We start from the raw sequence: 17,256 nt of genomic DNA, 5'->3' as shown, positions 1-17,256 counted from the left end.
CTGATTCAATCAAAACAGTGACAAAAAGGGGTTTTGTTTGCGTCGATACGACAAAGTGATGGATGATTATACAAAAGAAATAAGATTACAGAGCAATAAATGGTAAACTAGGGGTTCGAATCCACCTCCTATACGCATAGAAATCCCTAATTTGATATACTAGCTCTCCCTTCAATCAAGGATCTATAGAAGTTCTAGCCTCAAACTACCTTGAAGATGTGATATAATCACTAACAAATATGATGATTTAATATCAGCAAAAGATGTCAATTCCTAGAATTATCTATCTGTGTAAGGCATAGGTAATCACAAATTGAACTAAATCAATTTACATAGAGCTTGAAAACATAACAAAGAATTGATCAAACTACCAAGGATGCAAGACATACAAGGTGAAAGTAATTTGATATGCAATCAGAGATTAATCATACTTTTCAATAAAAATTCATGGAAAACAAGTAAAATCAAACAAAGATAATCTATTTATTTAGGGGTTTCATCTAAACCCAAAGAGAAAATTAAAACATTGAAAGTGTTGAAGATAGAAAACCTAAATTACTACTAGAGCTTGGTGCACCGGCTACTCCGAGCATGAGTTTTACATCACAAACCCATCTCTATTTATACACAAAAATCCCAATTGGGTTTCAATACAACACTAAATCTCCACCCACTCACCATAATTATTTTCTGATAATCTTATCTTCTTTCACGTCTCCTCTTCTAGGACAGTTGATTGACTTGTCTTCTTGATTGGTACAATTTTACTCAACCTATGAATTTCCCTAGCTAGGGTTACTGTTTCTGATAAAATAGGATGAGGGAGAGATACAATTGATAGTTAAATTGGTATTGCTGGTGAAGAGGTCGTGTACGGATGGGAGATGGAGTAAATTGAGAGGGTGAAATTGGTAGTGGTTGAGTACACAGACGTGGGGAAATCGAAGATGAAAATGGAGTCGGTTTTCTGGTCGTGAAGATATTTTGAGGGAGAAAGGGGGAGGCGATCTGGTGTTGAGCGAGAACATCAAATTTGATGAAACGGGTACAGAAACGGGTCAGATCCTGGGTTTACTTCTTCCATCAAGCCCACTTCTTCTTTTAAGCACTATGCAAACAGATTGTAAGTGGAACTGCAAGGGGATTGCACCAAGCCGATTGCAACTGGCTTTTGCGCGGCATTTCTTCTACATTTATCACAACCATTCCGCGAAACTCTTGCTTTCTGGTTCTGACCACAATTCTTTGCTCCTTTCGCTTCTCTAAGCATCCAAGCTTTATTTACTACCTAAAATCACATAATTAAATTAGATACAATAATTATACTTGAAAACGATAAAATACAGGATTCGGCATAAAATGGGAATTTAAAGCACACAAAATGAGATAAGTGCCAATAAAATGATAAAGAATTATGCAATATTTTGCACCTATCAAATACACCCAAACCTGAATTTTACTCGTCCTCGAGTAAAACAAAAATTAAGAAATCCTACCTATACCACTGTCGCTGGTCTCTCTATTGCATTCAGCAAATGCAATAAGCCTTTTAAACCACTAAGTGTCCCTAGTGGACGAGTTGAAGTCTCGTGAGGGTTTGCTTAGAATATACCCACAAAGTTCTAGGTCAAAAGAGAGCTCACCTTGTATGATGTGTGACACCTGCTTTTATGTTTAAGCTCACAACAAAATGGATCTGTCAATCTAGCTTTCAAAGGCACAAGTGACACACACTGATTCCAGCACAAAAAATATTTTGAAATCCAAGAGTTCGAATAGTTAACATGTGATAAGAGTGTAAAGTGTAATTCTATCATGAGCATGCATAGAAACTGATTTATCAACCTAAGTCATGACTGCAAATACTAAGAGATAGTTGAGCCGATTCAAAGACAAACTAGCTTTATGGGAGATGTGAATTTTCACCTGAAGTGTTGGTAATATTTCAGCTTACCCGTTTTGTACATCGATGGCATACACCCTCCCTTGCTTATTACAACACTATTTACATGAGATATACAAAGACTAATTACAACATATGCATTGACTGACTATTTACTTTGACTACTTTGAAACAAAAAGTAAAGAAATACTGACTTAAGAGAGCACAAGATGAAGAACATACTCTCTTATCATATTCTTTTGATTTATTTTATTTTATTTTTTTGGTTTTTTTTTTATTTTTTTTTTTGAATTTTTCTGACTTTTTTTTGTTGTAAGAGAGTCAAGAACAAGTTGACGATGATACAATACTTTTAACATAATAGTAAGAAAAACAAAAATATGTATCATAATTTTGCAAGAGGTAGCCCTTTTCGATGCACACAGTAACATTCAATGGTCGTTTTTCATAACATATACACCTAATACTATCCCAGCCGACCAAAGAACAATCTAGTCAAGTCTCATCGGTATTCTAGATGATTGGCAGTCTACTGGATTACGCAAATCAGACGCTATACATGCTTGATAGACCATGCAAGTTCAAGTTCAAATCACATGTTCAAAAAGTTTCAAAAAAAAATAATAAATCGAACTCGCATGTTATAGTGCTAGAATCAGAAAGTTCTCAAACGAGTGCCTCATCATCTAGATCGAGAACCCTAACATATACGCGCAGGCATCACAGATCAAGATAGATGAGCTCAACAATTTATTCATTTTTTTAACATGGCAGAGTTCAGTTTCAACTGTAGCACAGTGACAGTCACATGGAAAGAATTCTCTATATCACCATAATTATTATTCAGTAACTACTGTATATGAATATTCAATAATCAATAATTTACAGTGATCCCACACAATTCTCTAGTATATGCATCTTCTGAAAAAATTCAATATTTACTGGTACCAGCACCTATGGGCGTTATAGTATCCTCATCTTCAAACGAGGAGATATTAATTTTGAGAGTGCGAATTGTATTATGATAGTCTCTATTAGAGCACTTTCTGTAGCATGTACTAAAATGCTACATGCTTGCTAGACATGATTGGATTTTCCTTTTCAAATGGCATAAGCTTACGAAAAAACTAAATGAAATATTTTCACGCCTATTCAACGGTAGTTTTCTTTTCTTTCGGTTTGACAATGATGGGAGATAAACTGATATAACTTCCAAGTTACTTAGCGCAAAATCTTGGTAGTGTATAGCCTCCTCCTGATTATGGCGAAAATATTTTCATCTCATACATGAAAACAAGTTTCGTAAAGTATTATCCGATTAATGATTAATACAAGGATATATTGTCATAATACTTTCTGGGTTTTAGTGCACCACAGATACTGACTTTCAAGAGTCGTTATATTTTTTCCATCAACCATGGGTTAATTTTGGAACCCAAAATTTCATTGGTTAAAACCAATAAAATATGCAAACAAATTAATTCCAATAATTTTGTGACCTACATGCTTGAAAAAATAATCATTCACCTCCGAATGAAATTATGGACACTTTCTTTATTAAAAGAAGTTTGTGTGAAGATCAATCAAGTCACTTCAAGGACTAATAGTATAGGCTAACAACCCATTAATCTTTTGTGTCCCAACGTATTCCAATTATAAGTATAACGGTCTCAAAATTTGAGATTAATACCATGCAGAAAGATAAGAATTACTTAATATCCTTCACGAATATAGCAATTCTTGTCTTATTCACAATTTTTTGCAATTATGAATATGATATCTAATTCTAGGATTGATAAACAAAGTCAATTTCAATTGGCTCAAAATATTTTTTTAAGAAAAATAAGGGAATCATTATCGTTTTCAGATAAAATCCACTTTGTGGTTGATTAATGGTTTCTCAGAAGAATGGCTTAGTATTAGATAAAACCATATTTAATGGTTAAGGTTTGTTGTAAACCTATGATTCCGCCACTTTTTTTGAATCAGCGAAAAAGATCAAACCATATTGGCTCAAAATAATTTAGAATGCTAACTTTTATTTTTATTTTTATATCTCTCATAAATTTAACAGAGAGAAACCCAGTATTAATTGGCCTTCAAATCGATCGTATCAAATAAAATTTGTTACACAATTTCAAAGTGAACAAAAAAAATAACGTCAATATAATAAGTATGATATAAAAAAATCTACAATATATAACTCAAACCACGACGAACTTACCGAAAATAAATAGTATATGTACAACCAAGATTTATCTACTTCAGAATTTATATTTGATCATAATATCGATTCCGTCGATGATTAAAAACAAAGATTGCTTTTCACGAAAAAAACCCGTTGTGTAGGTAATTTTAATCTATTTTATCAATACTACTCAATTAGGTATGATAATCGGTAAATAAATTTATGATCGAGAATCAAAAGTATTTGCATATACATCATATAATCAATCTATGAGACAAACTAAAGAGTTAGCTCACATAAATCAGATGTAAAAATAAATATAATTAAACTTAATTAAGAAAAAAGGATTTTAGTTTCCACAAAAACAAGGAAAAATAATTGATTATTTTTGAGAAAACTAAAGAAAAAATGAGTCGATCATAAAAACCTGCTCAGTGATTAGAACGTGTTGATAACACGTTATAAACTACAAGGAGACATAGAAAGTAGAAAAAAAGAAAGAGAATTCTCATTAGTTGTATTATAAAAAGATTGTCTCTTTATTTATAACTTACTCTATAGCTAGGTATTGAATACCATTAAGAATAGAGGTTAATGGCATGCGCCCATGCTTGAGTTTAGTGTATACAAGTTACAAAATCACGGTGAGGAAGATGGAAGATGAAGAGTTTGATGGTGATGTAAAGGTGGTGTAAGGGTGATGTCATCCACATTATATTTATTTACAACATCGTTTTCCCTTTTATTGATTGATAGATAGATCTATATATTCTCCAAGGATGGCTCTAATGGAGATCCAAGATTCAACTTTCTTGAGTCTCCCACGTCATCAAATTTCAAAGACCAAGTTTAGTGGAAATTCAAACACAGGTGCCCCTTCTTTCAATGGTACTATAATTCCTATTTCTATCTCTGTATTCCCTCTTTTGGTCTATCTACATTCCAGCCATCAGATGTCATTTGAAATGGCATCTCATTTATCAACCTTTATATCTCCAATAAGACTATGAATCCAACGGTCTATATGATACTGATATCTGAATTTCTATAAAGTAGTGACAAAACGCCATTCCTAATGGCGTCCCAGTGTTGCTTCCATCTCACACCCAAACAAACTGAAGACAACTCGTTGAATTCAACGAAACAGAGACACTTAAACGACACTTACGGGGGAGAAAGTTGAATCCCCCCATTAGACTAAGCCTAAGGAAAAACGCCCACCGTGGGGCACGGAACTCACGAACAGAATGTTAAGAAGAGACGTGCGCTCTACCAGCTGAGCCAGACATTTACTGCTGATCTACGAATCCAATTCAAAGGACATTTAAGTTACATACAACTTGGTTAATGTACTCACTACAGTAAATAAACTGATCACTTTACTGAGCAAATCTGCACTTGCAAGAGTTGCCACATATAAAGTAAACCTGGAAGAAGTTTTCAGATAGACATTTGTTCTGCAAAATTTATGAAATGAATGTCATCAGTTCCCTACAAAAGCCTACTCAACATCAATTTTATCCAACTCTAACTTCTGATACTCTCCACCATTAACAAGTGATCTTAGACCATCTTTTAGCTCAAGCACACCCTCTCCCAAGACTGCACAAACAGGGAAAATGGGCACTCCTTGAACTCTAATCTTTAGTTCCTCCAAAACATCCTCTGTTCCATCCTCGTCGATTTTATTGGCCACTACCAAGGATGGCCGATCTGATAAACCCTCTCGATGAAACTCAAGCTCTAAAACCAAGTCTCTAAGCTGTTCCCATGGAGGTATACCTTTTTTACCATCTAGTGCTGCTGCCAAGTCTACCACATAGGCAAGAACTTTTGTTCGCTCAATGTGTCGTAGAAATGCATGCCCAAGTCCACGATTTTCATGAGCTCCCTTTATAATTCCAGGAATGTCCGCCACTGTGACTGAGAAGAAGTCATCGTAGTTCAAATTCCTATACTTGGCCTTAAGGTTGTAAACGCATAATGTCCTACTTTAGGTTTTGCCTTTGATATAGCCCCTAGAAGAGTACTTTTACCAGCATTTGGCATCCCAACGAGACCCACATCAGCAATACTCTTTAATTCTAAGACAAGCACAGATTCTGAACCAGGCAAACCAATTGACAGTGAAGGTTGATCTTCATCATCTGACACTTTACTCCTGAACTTGGAATGCTTCCCAAAAGAAACATTACCTCGGCCACCATCTCCACCACGAGCAACAAGAACTCGTTGGCCTTGTTTTGTTAGTTCTGCAACATTGTATTGAATTTCTACTTGCTCTTCCATATTATCTTCGTCTAATTCAGTTTCAATTTCAGTATTCTCTAGGTCTTTATTCTCAGTCTCGCCAATTTCGCTATGGGATATAAGTTCTTCCTTGTTGATGCTCGGTTGGCATACACTATAAGATGATGCTGTTCGATATTCAGTGGAAGAAGTGCGCCAAGTTTTACTCATGCTAGTTGAGCCTCCATTACTTCTTTTAAGGGTAGACGTCGACACATCCATTTCTTCTATGTTCAGATCTTCCGCTGCGTTGGAGGAGTTAGATTTAGTCAACTGATTGGAGTCAGTGAAATTAACCTCAAGCGCACCAGGGATTTCCCAGGGATCCAAAGGCTTCAATGAACGATTTTCAACAGCAACAGGAGTTTCACCATCCACAAGATGAATAACAGTACCAACAGGTACAAGTACAACCTAGTAGATAAAGGTAAGGGTATTAGAGTGTGATTGCTTAATGGTTTGACCCCGGACTCAGTTTTCAATCACAAAACAGGAATTCTAATCGTAACCTTGTCCATGCCTCGGCTTCCGATCATGTTTTTAGGCGCTCCATGTCCACCTCTTTTTGCATTCTGTGGGACCAAAAAAACCTCAGTTATATTTGTAGGATAACTAAATTTCTTAAGCAGAGGGCGTGTGACCAATTCGAGCAATTGAGAAATTGCCTTTGCACTGACCATATGATGTTGAAGATTCCTGAAGTCCCAAACTTTAGGAGAGCATTCTAGGATCACATCACCACCTCTCCCACCACTTCCACCTAGAACACTCAAACAAGATAGAAAGCATATTAGAAACTAACTAAAAAAAACCAATAAATTCATGCAATGAATCACTTCAATATGCTTACACATACTCAAAATTGGATATTGACCAGGAGTGCACAAGTAACGAAGAATTGAATCTGTTAATCAGAGATTCATGGGAGGATTTTGGTAAGAAATCCAAACCAATGGCCCAAACTAAAGATTCAAACTTTATATTAACTTTGAAAATATTTTAATTTAAAGGAGTCTTATTAAACCACCATCAGGTGTGCCTTGACGTTCGCTTCGACTGCGTCGAACACTACAACACCCATTGCCTCCATCTCCTCCTTTAGCCCAAAGCCTGAATCTGTCTATCATCTTTCTCTCCTGTTGTATAAAAACCATAAATTAGAAATAAAGGAAGATTCATTGTGGAAAAAATCATCATCAAGTGGTATAAGGAAGAGGATAAAAGAGAGAGAAAGACCTGCAGAGGAGCAAGCTTTGGTTCCTTAATTGGAGTATCCGAATAAGAAGTGGAGGAATAAAGCATCCATGGACACTGAGTTGATCTTCTCAGAGCTTCGAATTTTGGAATGACTGGTGAGCGGCGCAGCCACATCTCTCCTCTTAAGTGGCGTTTTGCTTTTAGAATCTGAATCTGATCTGCTGGATCTGGTAGTAAAGTACCAGTTACATAATATCACATGAACCGTAACAAAGCACAGCAGATGCATAAACAAAAGGACCGTAATGGGCACATGAAACTGCATGTGAATTTTATGCAAGGAGTAGTATATTGTCATGCTTGTATGTTTGCCGTGTTTTACAGGTTTTCGCTTATTGTGCTAACCTTGGGTCATTCGCTGTATACTGGGCCCACAGTGGAAGTGCCCTGTTGAACAAGCAGATGGTGATGCTGCCTAGAGATGTAAAAAGATTTAATCGCTAACTATACTACTACTGTAAGAACTACGTTACAGTTAGCTGGAGGCTAATTAAAGGACCAATACCCTTTTGAGCAGAAAAAAGGACACCGCACAATCAGCTATCCAAAATGTACTGCGTCTCGGCACCTTATGCAGGCCACGTAGTTATCCGTCAAACAAAATACTCAAGAAAAACATTGCAAGTATCATGTAAAGCAACATTAGTGTCCAATCATTCTTACAACTCTAATTGACAAAGACCACCAACTATTGTGAAATTGATGAAAATGATTAGTAACTAGTTTTTGCAAGTTCACTACCAAATAAATTTTCTATTACTGTAATTAATAAAACCAGTTACTAATACATGGTCAAGATCACTAACTAATATATCCACGAACTACCAGCTTCAGTTAACTATAGAAGTTGGTTCCCATTTACAAGCACACCCTAAGAAACAAAGCAAGAGCATTCTGAATTTTCCTTTTAAGTTGTTCTGAGCAGTGTATTTTACGTATTTCACTCCCTAATGCTGTACACTGAAGTTTTTCTATAGCATATTCTGACAAAGTAAAAACCAAATAACGAAACTTTATAAGATTTAATTCCATTTGTTGATGCAAGCAATTTTCGAGCACAAATGGGTGAATTCACTCTATAAATACAATTCAATATCTAAGATGCATTTCATCGAACAACTTGTGCACATTCATTTGTTAGTTCACGACTACAGCATATTTAAGTAGCAAGCACAAGGTAACGACTACAGCATATTAGGTTGCGCATAGAAATTATAAGAGCTAAAGGACCATAAGCCTCATTAGGAGGAGTACTTAAAAACAATCTCCAAAATGCTCCCTGAAGTAATAAAAAACTTCAATTCACCGAGTATGCATTGTGGTAAAGTTCCTTACCTTACGGTATATGTATAATAATACTAATAGACAAAGTCGTTTTTGTTTGTAAATGCAGATATTGAAGCAAAGAAATTTCAATGCAATCGGTATGCAAGTTCTAAAGGAATTGTCAAACGACTGACTTTGAAATGGTTCATACTACTGACCTGGTTTGCAGAGGGAATATCCTGAATTGTTTAGTGAATGCCTTAGAACTTGGATAAAGGAACTGTTCAAAAGCCTTTGGATATATGATATAACCTTGACAAATAGATACCGACTCTTGGAATTAAATTTGATATTATTATATGTTAAAGGATGCTTGTCATTATTTCCTTGAACTTTCTTCTCTAACTATGCGCAATCAATTATGAACCTCTATTTATAGGCCGATCCGATGCTCAATCGAAATTAAAATCACACAAAATTCTCTTACATATCCATACTATATATCTTCCTTGGGCAGAGAGTCGCAGAAAAGTCGCACAAGGCCAGATGACAATGATGCGTACCATTTACTTCAAGGTTTATATTTTATTCGTTCTACTACTGATTGATAAAAATTTGGCAGCAGATTCAGAACAAGGGTTTACCTATAATGGCATGAAAGACGCTTTTGTAACCCGTGATGGTGCAGCCCGCATTTCAGAAAATGGCCTTCTGCGATTAACTGATCTCAGCGACAAGTATGAGACGGGTCATGTCTTTTATTCCCGTCCGCTGAAACTCAAGGGTAATGTATCCTTCGCGACCACTTTTGTGTTTGCAATTGCATCTGAGCTTGGCGCCAATAAATTAAGCGGTCAAGGGATGGCCTTCGTTATTGCACCTCAAAGAGCACTGCCAGGAGCTTTACCAAACCAATACCTCGGGTTATTCAATGAGACCAGCAATGGACAGTCGTCAAACAATGTTCTTGCGGTGGAGATAGATACTGTCTATAATATAGAGTTCGACACCGTCGAGGGTCCGCATGTTGGAATTGATGTTAACAGTTTAAAGTCTGTCAGTTCTACTGCCCCTGCATACTACGTTAACGGGGAAACCAAGCAGATAAATGTTAACAGCGGGGAACCAGTTCAAGTGTGGGTAGAGTATGACGGGATAGACAAGAAACTTACTGTAACATTAGCTCCAGTTAACACGTTCAAGCCAGATACTCCACTCTTATCGTTGTCCAAAGATCTCTCAACCATCTTCGCAGAGGACATGTACGTCGGATTTGCAGCCTCTACCCAGACTGTACCGACATATCATTACGTCTTAGGGTGGAGTTTCCAGATTAATGGTGTAGCTAACGCGCTAAATCTTACAAGCCTTCCTACGGTTCCTCCTCAGTCTTCTGGTTCTCAACATACGAAGCCTAATTTGCTGTTAATATTGCTTGCAACACTTGGCTACATTTTTGCTTTGGTATTGCTGATGTTTTAAATCTGTACATATTTCTTTCCTGTGATTTGCTTTCTGAATATGTGCGAATAAGAAAATAGTCCTAATCAACTTTGAATAGCCCAGTTGTTTGGTTGATTAGGGTCTAGTTTCAACAAGCAAAGTCAGTGGTTTGAGTGTCTATTTGATTACAATTTCACACTTTTTCGTGATGTAACTCATGCCTTTGTTGATATGCAATTAAGTCTAGTTGATTTGGCAATTGTATTGTATTTGTACTGATTATTTCCTGTTACCTGATCCTAGCTAACATGACAGTTTCTTTATGCCAATAAAATACATCCAATAATCCCTTCAGAGCTGCGGAAGGCAATTATCAGGGCCTTATACTTTTATCTCTTTTTAATGTCAACGACTTGCTCATAACAAAAGAGGCAAGAGCTTTGCAAGTAATTTAAATAGGGGTGTGTACTATGCAGGCGCTTTGACTTAAACACGTGACTTTACCAGAAAATATAAAATGTTAGTGAAAGTATAATTTTTTAAGAATTTTAAGAATTTCAGACATCGTAGTCATCAGATTTTTATCCATAGATGAAAATGTAAAAAGAAGGGAAGGGCTGTAAGCATGCGCTGAAAATTTAAAGAGAAGCCAACATGACTTGGTCAACAATGTTGCTTTGGTAAATTCTTCTGTAATAATACAGAAGCTGTTTTAAGTGGAGTGGAGATATGCAAGAAGATCAGAAGAATGTAGAGCGAGTGAAAATTGATTATACTCATACAAGCATGAGGAAAATAAAATGCTTATTATTGCTTAACTTTCTGTATTGCTAGAGTAAAGTAAATCTACATACAGGAGCAAGACTATCTTTTTTAATCTTCTTCTTACTATCACCTCTATTTTCAGGGTGAAGTTTTCAACTGACAAAGTAAAATAAAAATATACATACAAACCCGGCAGTAACTATGCGTGAAAACTCCTTTTCTAACACTTCAATGGTTGAAGTGCATATTAGACTTAGAGTGTGCTACAGATGGGTAGCGACAATCTCGACTGCAAATAACTTCCTCCAATAGATCTTCGAAAATTAAGTCTTCTAATTCAAGCCCCAGGCAATCACAATCCATTTGAAGGTTCATCCAGCCATCCACCCTTGATAGATCTCGAGTCACGACGTAATCTAACGAAGAGTATTCTTCTGGCTGTGAACTTAAATACCAGCTAATGATTCCCCACACCTCCTTAAGAATATTATATCCAGCAGGCATCGGACGTGTGGAGCTATTACGAGACAAAGGCCCCGGCCAATAGGTGAATGATCTTTCGTAGATTTCCAGTAATACCTCATTAACGGTGTCAAATAGAAGTTGGTGGTGATCATAATAGCTGTCGCTGATCTCACCTACAGTGCATTCTGTTTTATATGGAGATAGATACTCCATCTCTTCAAATAAGGAAGGGTGCAATGGCTGGTCAGGTGCATGCCAAGTTCCCAAGCACCTAGCCCCTGTGAACCCAGATAACTTCAGAAGATCTCTTACATAATTGAAGTCGGCCACATCTTTCTTATCCACTTTTATGTAATGAGAGTCACTGTCAAAAGTCTTCCTCGGGATTCTTACATTCTCCTTAACTGTTGGGCTACTATCCACACTAGAAGAATCCAATGTACCTGTCTCGTCAAAATGTATGCACCTAGGCTTTAACTCATGACCTGCTAACATATTGACCAAAATCAACTAAAATGTTAGCCTTCGACCAATTACAAATGCTTGGTAGAAGTAGCGAGAATGAATATCAACAGATGGTACACTCATATAGTGGTAAACTTTAATCTATCATGGATTATGTCTTTACCATGTTTTAAAAAAAAAACCCTGCAAATTGCCACTAATTCTCAACTACGCTTAAGCTTATTTCAGAAAGAAACAATCTACAAGGAAAAAATAAATAAATAATTCAGGGTTTGGAATGGTTTTAACAGATGAGAGGAAACCGTACATATGTGAAGGTGATGGCATACATCTACAAATAATTTAAGAGCAAGGGTAGTTACCTTTTGAGGTGAAAACTTCTGAAGGGCTGGCTACACCTTCTTGAAGAGAGAAGTCAAAAACAGAACTTGGACTAGGCTGTGCCAGCTTACAACATGTGTTATTGGAGACAGTAGCAGCATGCTCGTATAGAGAAATGGAACTGCATTCCCTCATTTTCGGATCACCTTTTCCGCTCTCACCCCCTTCAACATGATCATTATCGCTGTTCCCCAGTTCCAATCCCGTCCTACCTCTTTCAAAGTGACTAGTTTCATCTACTTCTAACAACTGCTTCTGGTGCCTACTTTCTGAAAAAGCATCTGATTGAGTGTAATCTTCCTTTATAGGTTTACCTATACCTAATGTCTTACATTCATTACCATTCACCAAAAACACCGACGGTTTCCCAAAACCAACGTTATCAGATGTTGCCTCACTCTGAAGAGAACGGTAACACTCAAGATCAGGTAGAGAGAGAATCCTTCCTAAGGATTTTGGTTTTGAGGTACGTCGAACTTGTGAACACCCATCTTCTTTTGTCAGCCTTAATCTGTCAACTGGATGCTGCTTGGCCTCTTGGTTGCAAATGGACTCAAATAACTGAGCATACCTATCTAGGGATTCATTCAGAGAGGCCGTCCTTCTCATTTGGCAGAGCCGAGCAGAACATTCAAACTCGTTAGTACTTTTCATTTTGTCTTTACTGTTTATGTCCATTGCAGACTCTTTCCAATGTTTACACATCTCCTTTCTTGTGTTCCTAGAAAATCTGCGGCCATATGGAATTTTGTGAAGGATTGCATCCATAGAAACACGGTGGTAAACCTCCTTTCTGCTCTCCCTGATTGCATGTATTATTTTTTGCCTAAAATCCTTGAATCTACGTCTCCGCTTTTTCAACTCATGGGACGTACCTGGAGATGACTCCATATTTAATTTGTTTTCATCAACAAAGAAGATTCCTTTGTCTATAGTATCTGCACTATTATCAGGCCCTAATGGTGTACTTGCTGCATTGCTATCCTCTGAGCATTCAGTTGTGGTTACCGTTGAAGTTGTGTTGTCAGTCTCCAACAATCCTTGCAGTTGTGCCTTTTCCTTCTGCTGGGTTTTTAGCTTCAAGCGCTTCATTATTTGTTCCTCTGTAGGACTAGCTATAGGAAATGTCCCTGACCGTGCTAATCCTCTCTTGACATTAGAGGCCCGTAATCCCTGGAAGTGATGGGCTAAAGCGTAATCTGGGTCCTCTAAGATTTTCAAAAACAATGCCTTTTTAACTGTAAATACCTCCAGAGCCTCCAGAAATTCCTTTGACTGGTAAAGGGTGACATCTCTGTGCAGCTCCATATCACTCAAAGCCTTCTTCTTAGGCATGGGATGGCTTGAAATATCAGTTTCATTCTCAATTATCAACCTCTTCAGCTCATCTAGCTGGTCTACACCCAGATTTTTTAAAGTACTAATGCTGCTACACACCTCACAGTACTTATGGAAGGGAATATTCTGTCTGACTAAATTCCATGCGCTTGAGGTTGGAGTGTTGCATTCATCCTCATTTTGATCTTGGGCTGAAGCTCCTACATGACGGAAGGAATCAGTTCTCCACAACCGTGAATGGTGTGCTTTTGGCCTATGCTTGTGGTGATCATGTTTAGACATCGCTTCAGCAATCAATTTTCTTATGCGGGCTTTACCAGATTTCCTCTTGGTTAGACTCGCCTCTGCAGTCTTTTCTGGACTCTGTGGGATTTCAAACAGTTCCCTAGTCATTTTAGTGATAGACAAATTGCTACCTTTTAATATGAAATCATCCAGTAACAACTACAGACGAAGATAAAAAGTCCCCAAGAAATAAGAAGAAAGGAACTTGCAATTGTTTCCTATGATAATTGATTAGAAAAAAAAAATTTATTCTCATAAGTACTCTACTTTGATTTTTTTTCCCAACTTTTCCTCTGTATCAACTACATTTATACTATAGTGTAACTTACTGAGACTTGGGCATCCACTTCAGAATGCATGGATTCCTCTGCATCACCTATATCAGGGACGTCATTATCTGTTTCATTGTTTGCGTCTGCACAAATGATAACAATGGAATTAGAAATTTTATCTTGATTCAAGCAGAAACTGATGTAGTGGTGACCATTCACTTCATTCAATATACTAGATAAAACGAAAATTATGGAGTAGTAGAAAATGAGCATAAACAACTGCAATACGATATCACAACTTGGTCATATATGCCTTTTATATCCCAAGAATACCTGGTCACCCCTATATCCTACAGATAAAATGCATTACATCCAAACCAAGAGGCGCACAGTAAAGATCAAGAGAATCTATGTTTAAGTATTACAGCCATTATAACTTTGAAGCGACACCTTGTATAATTTGGATGCACAAACAGTCCTGAAAGGTGATAACAAATTTTTGGAAAGGTAAGTCAAGGGTTTGCCACTAGTTATACGGTCAATCCATTAAGATCTACACTTGAAGCTATCATAATGTCACGCATTAGACAACGCCTATGATGACCTCTATGACACTGTATTCAACAAGCCAACAAAACCATCTTTTTGCCAAAAAAGGCAGGGACTCGATTTTTATTAACCGAAAAACCTATGTAAAGAATACCACTTCCTCCTCAAGGAGATCGCTACATTTTTTGTAGACATTTTTCAACTGTAATGCTGGTGTATGTATCTTCATGTCTTAAAACAGAAAAATGGATTCCGTAACGAGTTTCCAACTGTTTCACTAGATTGACTAAGATACCCTATAAAATCCGAAAAACTAACCAGCCATTAGAAAAATCTAAGATCATCTATTGAAAGAACAATGAGCTGAATAAGCATACGGCCAAGAAATAGTGTGCATGAAATCTCGAAAGACTTTCTAGAAATCCATGACCACGGATGTACCCTAGTGAAACGGCTTTGTAATCACTCTAAAAAGGCATAAACTAGACGAAAATGACAAGTTCACAAATCGAATGTTGCAGCAAAATGCCATATATCCTAAAGTACTACTACTAATCCAAAACACAATTAAAATGCATGAAAGGAAAGCGTTTAATTACCCTCAGCATGTCTTCCACCCCAATGCCTCCTATGAGGCAGCATCTTTCTGACACTATGCCAGTGATGGAAGTTAAGAATATCAAGTATCCCCCACATGCAATTCCCAGGATGAGAATTTCTATAGATTGAAAAAACCGAGTAATCCCGGTTCGATTTCTTTCCCATATAACGGGAAGTGTTTCCTCAAACCTTCTCCAGCCACATCAGAAATGGATATCAAATGTCACCTTATCGATTCTTTATCTGAACAAGCACAAAAGAAGAAAAGAAATGAACAACTTAAGAATCGTACCGTAATTTGATCGTACCATAAGTATCAGATGGAGCTCGCCAAGATATAAATGAGAACGAAGGAATGAATTGACAGAGATTTCAAAGAACAAATCAAACCCATGCTTGAAAAAAGAAATGTTTGCTTTGCACACCAATACAACAAATTAACTTAATTTACTCAAAGACGTTAAGCAATGAGAAATGAATGACATAATTAAATGAAAACTCCAAAGAGTAAAACGATCTTTACTTCCATGTATTAATGCTAAACATTGCCAAATTGGAAAAGAACATGCACCTTAATTTGGCGGAGGAAATTTCTCTTATTGGATAAATCAAGCTCGGCGGTGATCGACCACGAGAACTTATGACAACAATCCAATATATTAGAGCAGAAGCAGAAATTCATAAGTTGCAGAGAATCGCAAAGAGAAACATAAGGATCTGTTTCTCTTTCTTCATTTTTCTCTTATTTTCCGTTTAGTTCGTTACATTCTGTTTTTATGCGAAATTTACTCGTAAATTCCCATCTCTTTCTTCGTTCCCTCGCAAATACATTACGACTCGTATTTCGGGACCCATGGGTGGGAACTGGGAACAATCAGACACGAGTTCGAACTTGGAACGCTAAAAGATAACAACGTCTCCTTCACGGAAGGGAGAGACAGAGAATTTGGGAGTGGGCACTGTCCTGATTTTTAGGGAGGGTTTTTGGGTCCCACTTTCGAAAACAAGACCTGTTGATTTTCCTAGGGTTCTTCCAGATAATGCCCAATTCGTATTTTCCTTCAATTAGGAGGATCTGTTTTAACCCAAGCTGTCGAGACAGTAAATCAGATACCCGTCGGAAAGGATGGTGATTCTGCTCAACTCCGTGAACGATGTGTTTCACAGTATTGCTGATTTGCTGCTGGTTGGATGAATTGCGTGCGACTCTTGTGGAAAGCAAAGTGCTCTGTGGGTTGTGCTAGGAAGAACGTCATGATGGCGCGAGGAGAGTTCCACTGGCTGAGGAAGACGAAGGACCAGCACTCTGGAAAACAAGCCAGGTGTGCCGATCTCAAGCGTAAAATTATGTTAGCTGCAATCAATTTTATCAAAGTTTAGAATCCTGCTATCGGGGCCGAGTGGGGGACAACTGAAGACTGAATAAGGACAAAAAAAAAATTATTGTTATTTTATGAACACCTCTACGAACTCTTTATTACAGTAGGTTAGTACAACAATTTGTTCAACTACGCGGTTGGAGCTTAGCTTGTTAGGGTTCCAATTAGTTTTTTGTAATAATACTTTTTTATTATTATACTATTATTACAAAAAAATAGTTGGAAGCCTAGCGTCAAGCTGAGCTTCAACACCCTTTTGAATAGCAACACCTAATCTATGAAAAAGAAAGCTATCATGATCACCGTTTGCATCATTCTTAGCCAGGCAATTCTTGAGTCGTTTCATAAAAACAATAGTACCTTCACCAAGCTCACTTGAGGTGGTAAAAGCCAATACGCCGAAACCATATC

At 37.2% G+C, this 17,256-nt stretch overlaps 2 protein-coding genes and 1 pseudogene across 3 annotated transcripts; 1 reads left to right on the top strand and 2 right to left on the bottom strand.

The window, feature by feature from the left end:
• Positions 1-5,361: 5,361 nt before the first annotated feature.
• On the bottom strand, positions 5,362-8,510 carry LOC113308553 (annotated as a pseudogene).
• A 948-nt stretch (positions 8,511-9,458) lies between these two features.
• On the top strand, positions 9,459-10,385 carry LOC113312707 (L-type lectin-domain containing receptor kinase V.9-like). The gene has a single exon (XM_026561443.1). The coding sequence runs from the start codon at positions 9,459-9,461 to the stop codon at positions 10,383-10,385; it is 927 nt and encodes a 308-aa protein (XP_026417228.1).
• Positions 10,386-11,133: 748 nt separating this feature from the next.
• Positions 11,134-16,873, bottom strand: LOC113310789. 2 transcript variants are annotated; one of them, XM_026559574.1, is made up of 5 exons: positions 16,038-16,873; positions 15,466-15,709; positions 14,375-14,460; positions 12,404-14,123; positions 11,134-12,064 (listed from the first exon to the last, which is right to left on the bottom strand). In XM_026559574.1, exons 2-5 carry the CDS (start codon positions 15,629-15,631, stop codon positions 11,340-11,342), a joined length of 2,697 nt encoding a protein of 898 aa, XP_026415359.1. In that variant the 5' UTR covers positions 15,632-15,709; positions 16,038-16,873; the 3' UTR covers positions 11,134-11,339. The 2 variants fall into 2 exon arrangements, with proteins under 2 accessions (XP_026415359.1, XP_026415360.1); XM_026559575.1 differs by having other exon boundaries at positions 11,134-12,061; positions 16,038-16,867.
• Between the last annotated feature and the right edge of the window lie 383 nt (positions 16,874-17,256).

The sequence above is a fragment of the Papaver somniferum genome, chromosome 9 (genome assembly GCF_003573695.1).
Source record: "Papaver somniferum cultivar HN1 chromosome 9, ASM357369v1, whole genome shotgun sequence".
Lineage (NCBI taxonomy): Eukaryota > Viridiplantae > Streptophyta > Magnoliopsida > Ranunculales > Papaveraceae > Papaver > Papaver somniferum.
Note: the sequence above shows the minus strand (reverse complement) of the source record. Positions and strands in the feature narration are given on the sequence as shown.

Bases quoted from the DNA above. Each gene is read 5' to 3' on its own strand.
- LOC113312707 (XM_026561443.1), top strand. From the start codon at position 9,459: ATGCGTACCATTTACTTCAAGGTTTATATTTTATTCGTTCTACTACTG.
- LOC113310789 (XM_026559574.1), bottom strand. From the start codon at position 15,631: ATGGGAAAGAAATCGAACCGGGATTACTCGGTTTTTTCAATCTATAGA. The intron at 14,461-15,465 runs GTAATTAAACGC...TCATTTGTGCAG, and splicing joins GGGTGGAAGACATGCTGAGG to ACGCAAACAATGAAACAGAT. The intron at 14,124-14,374 runs GTAAGTTACACT...GAAATCCCACAG, and splicing joins AAGTGGATGCCCAAGTCTCA to AGTCCAGAAAAGACTGCAGA.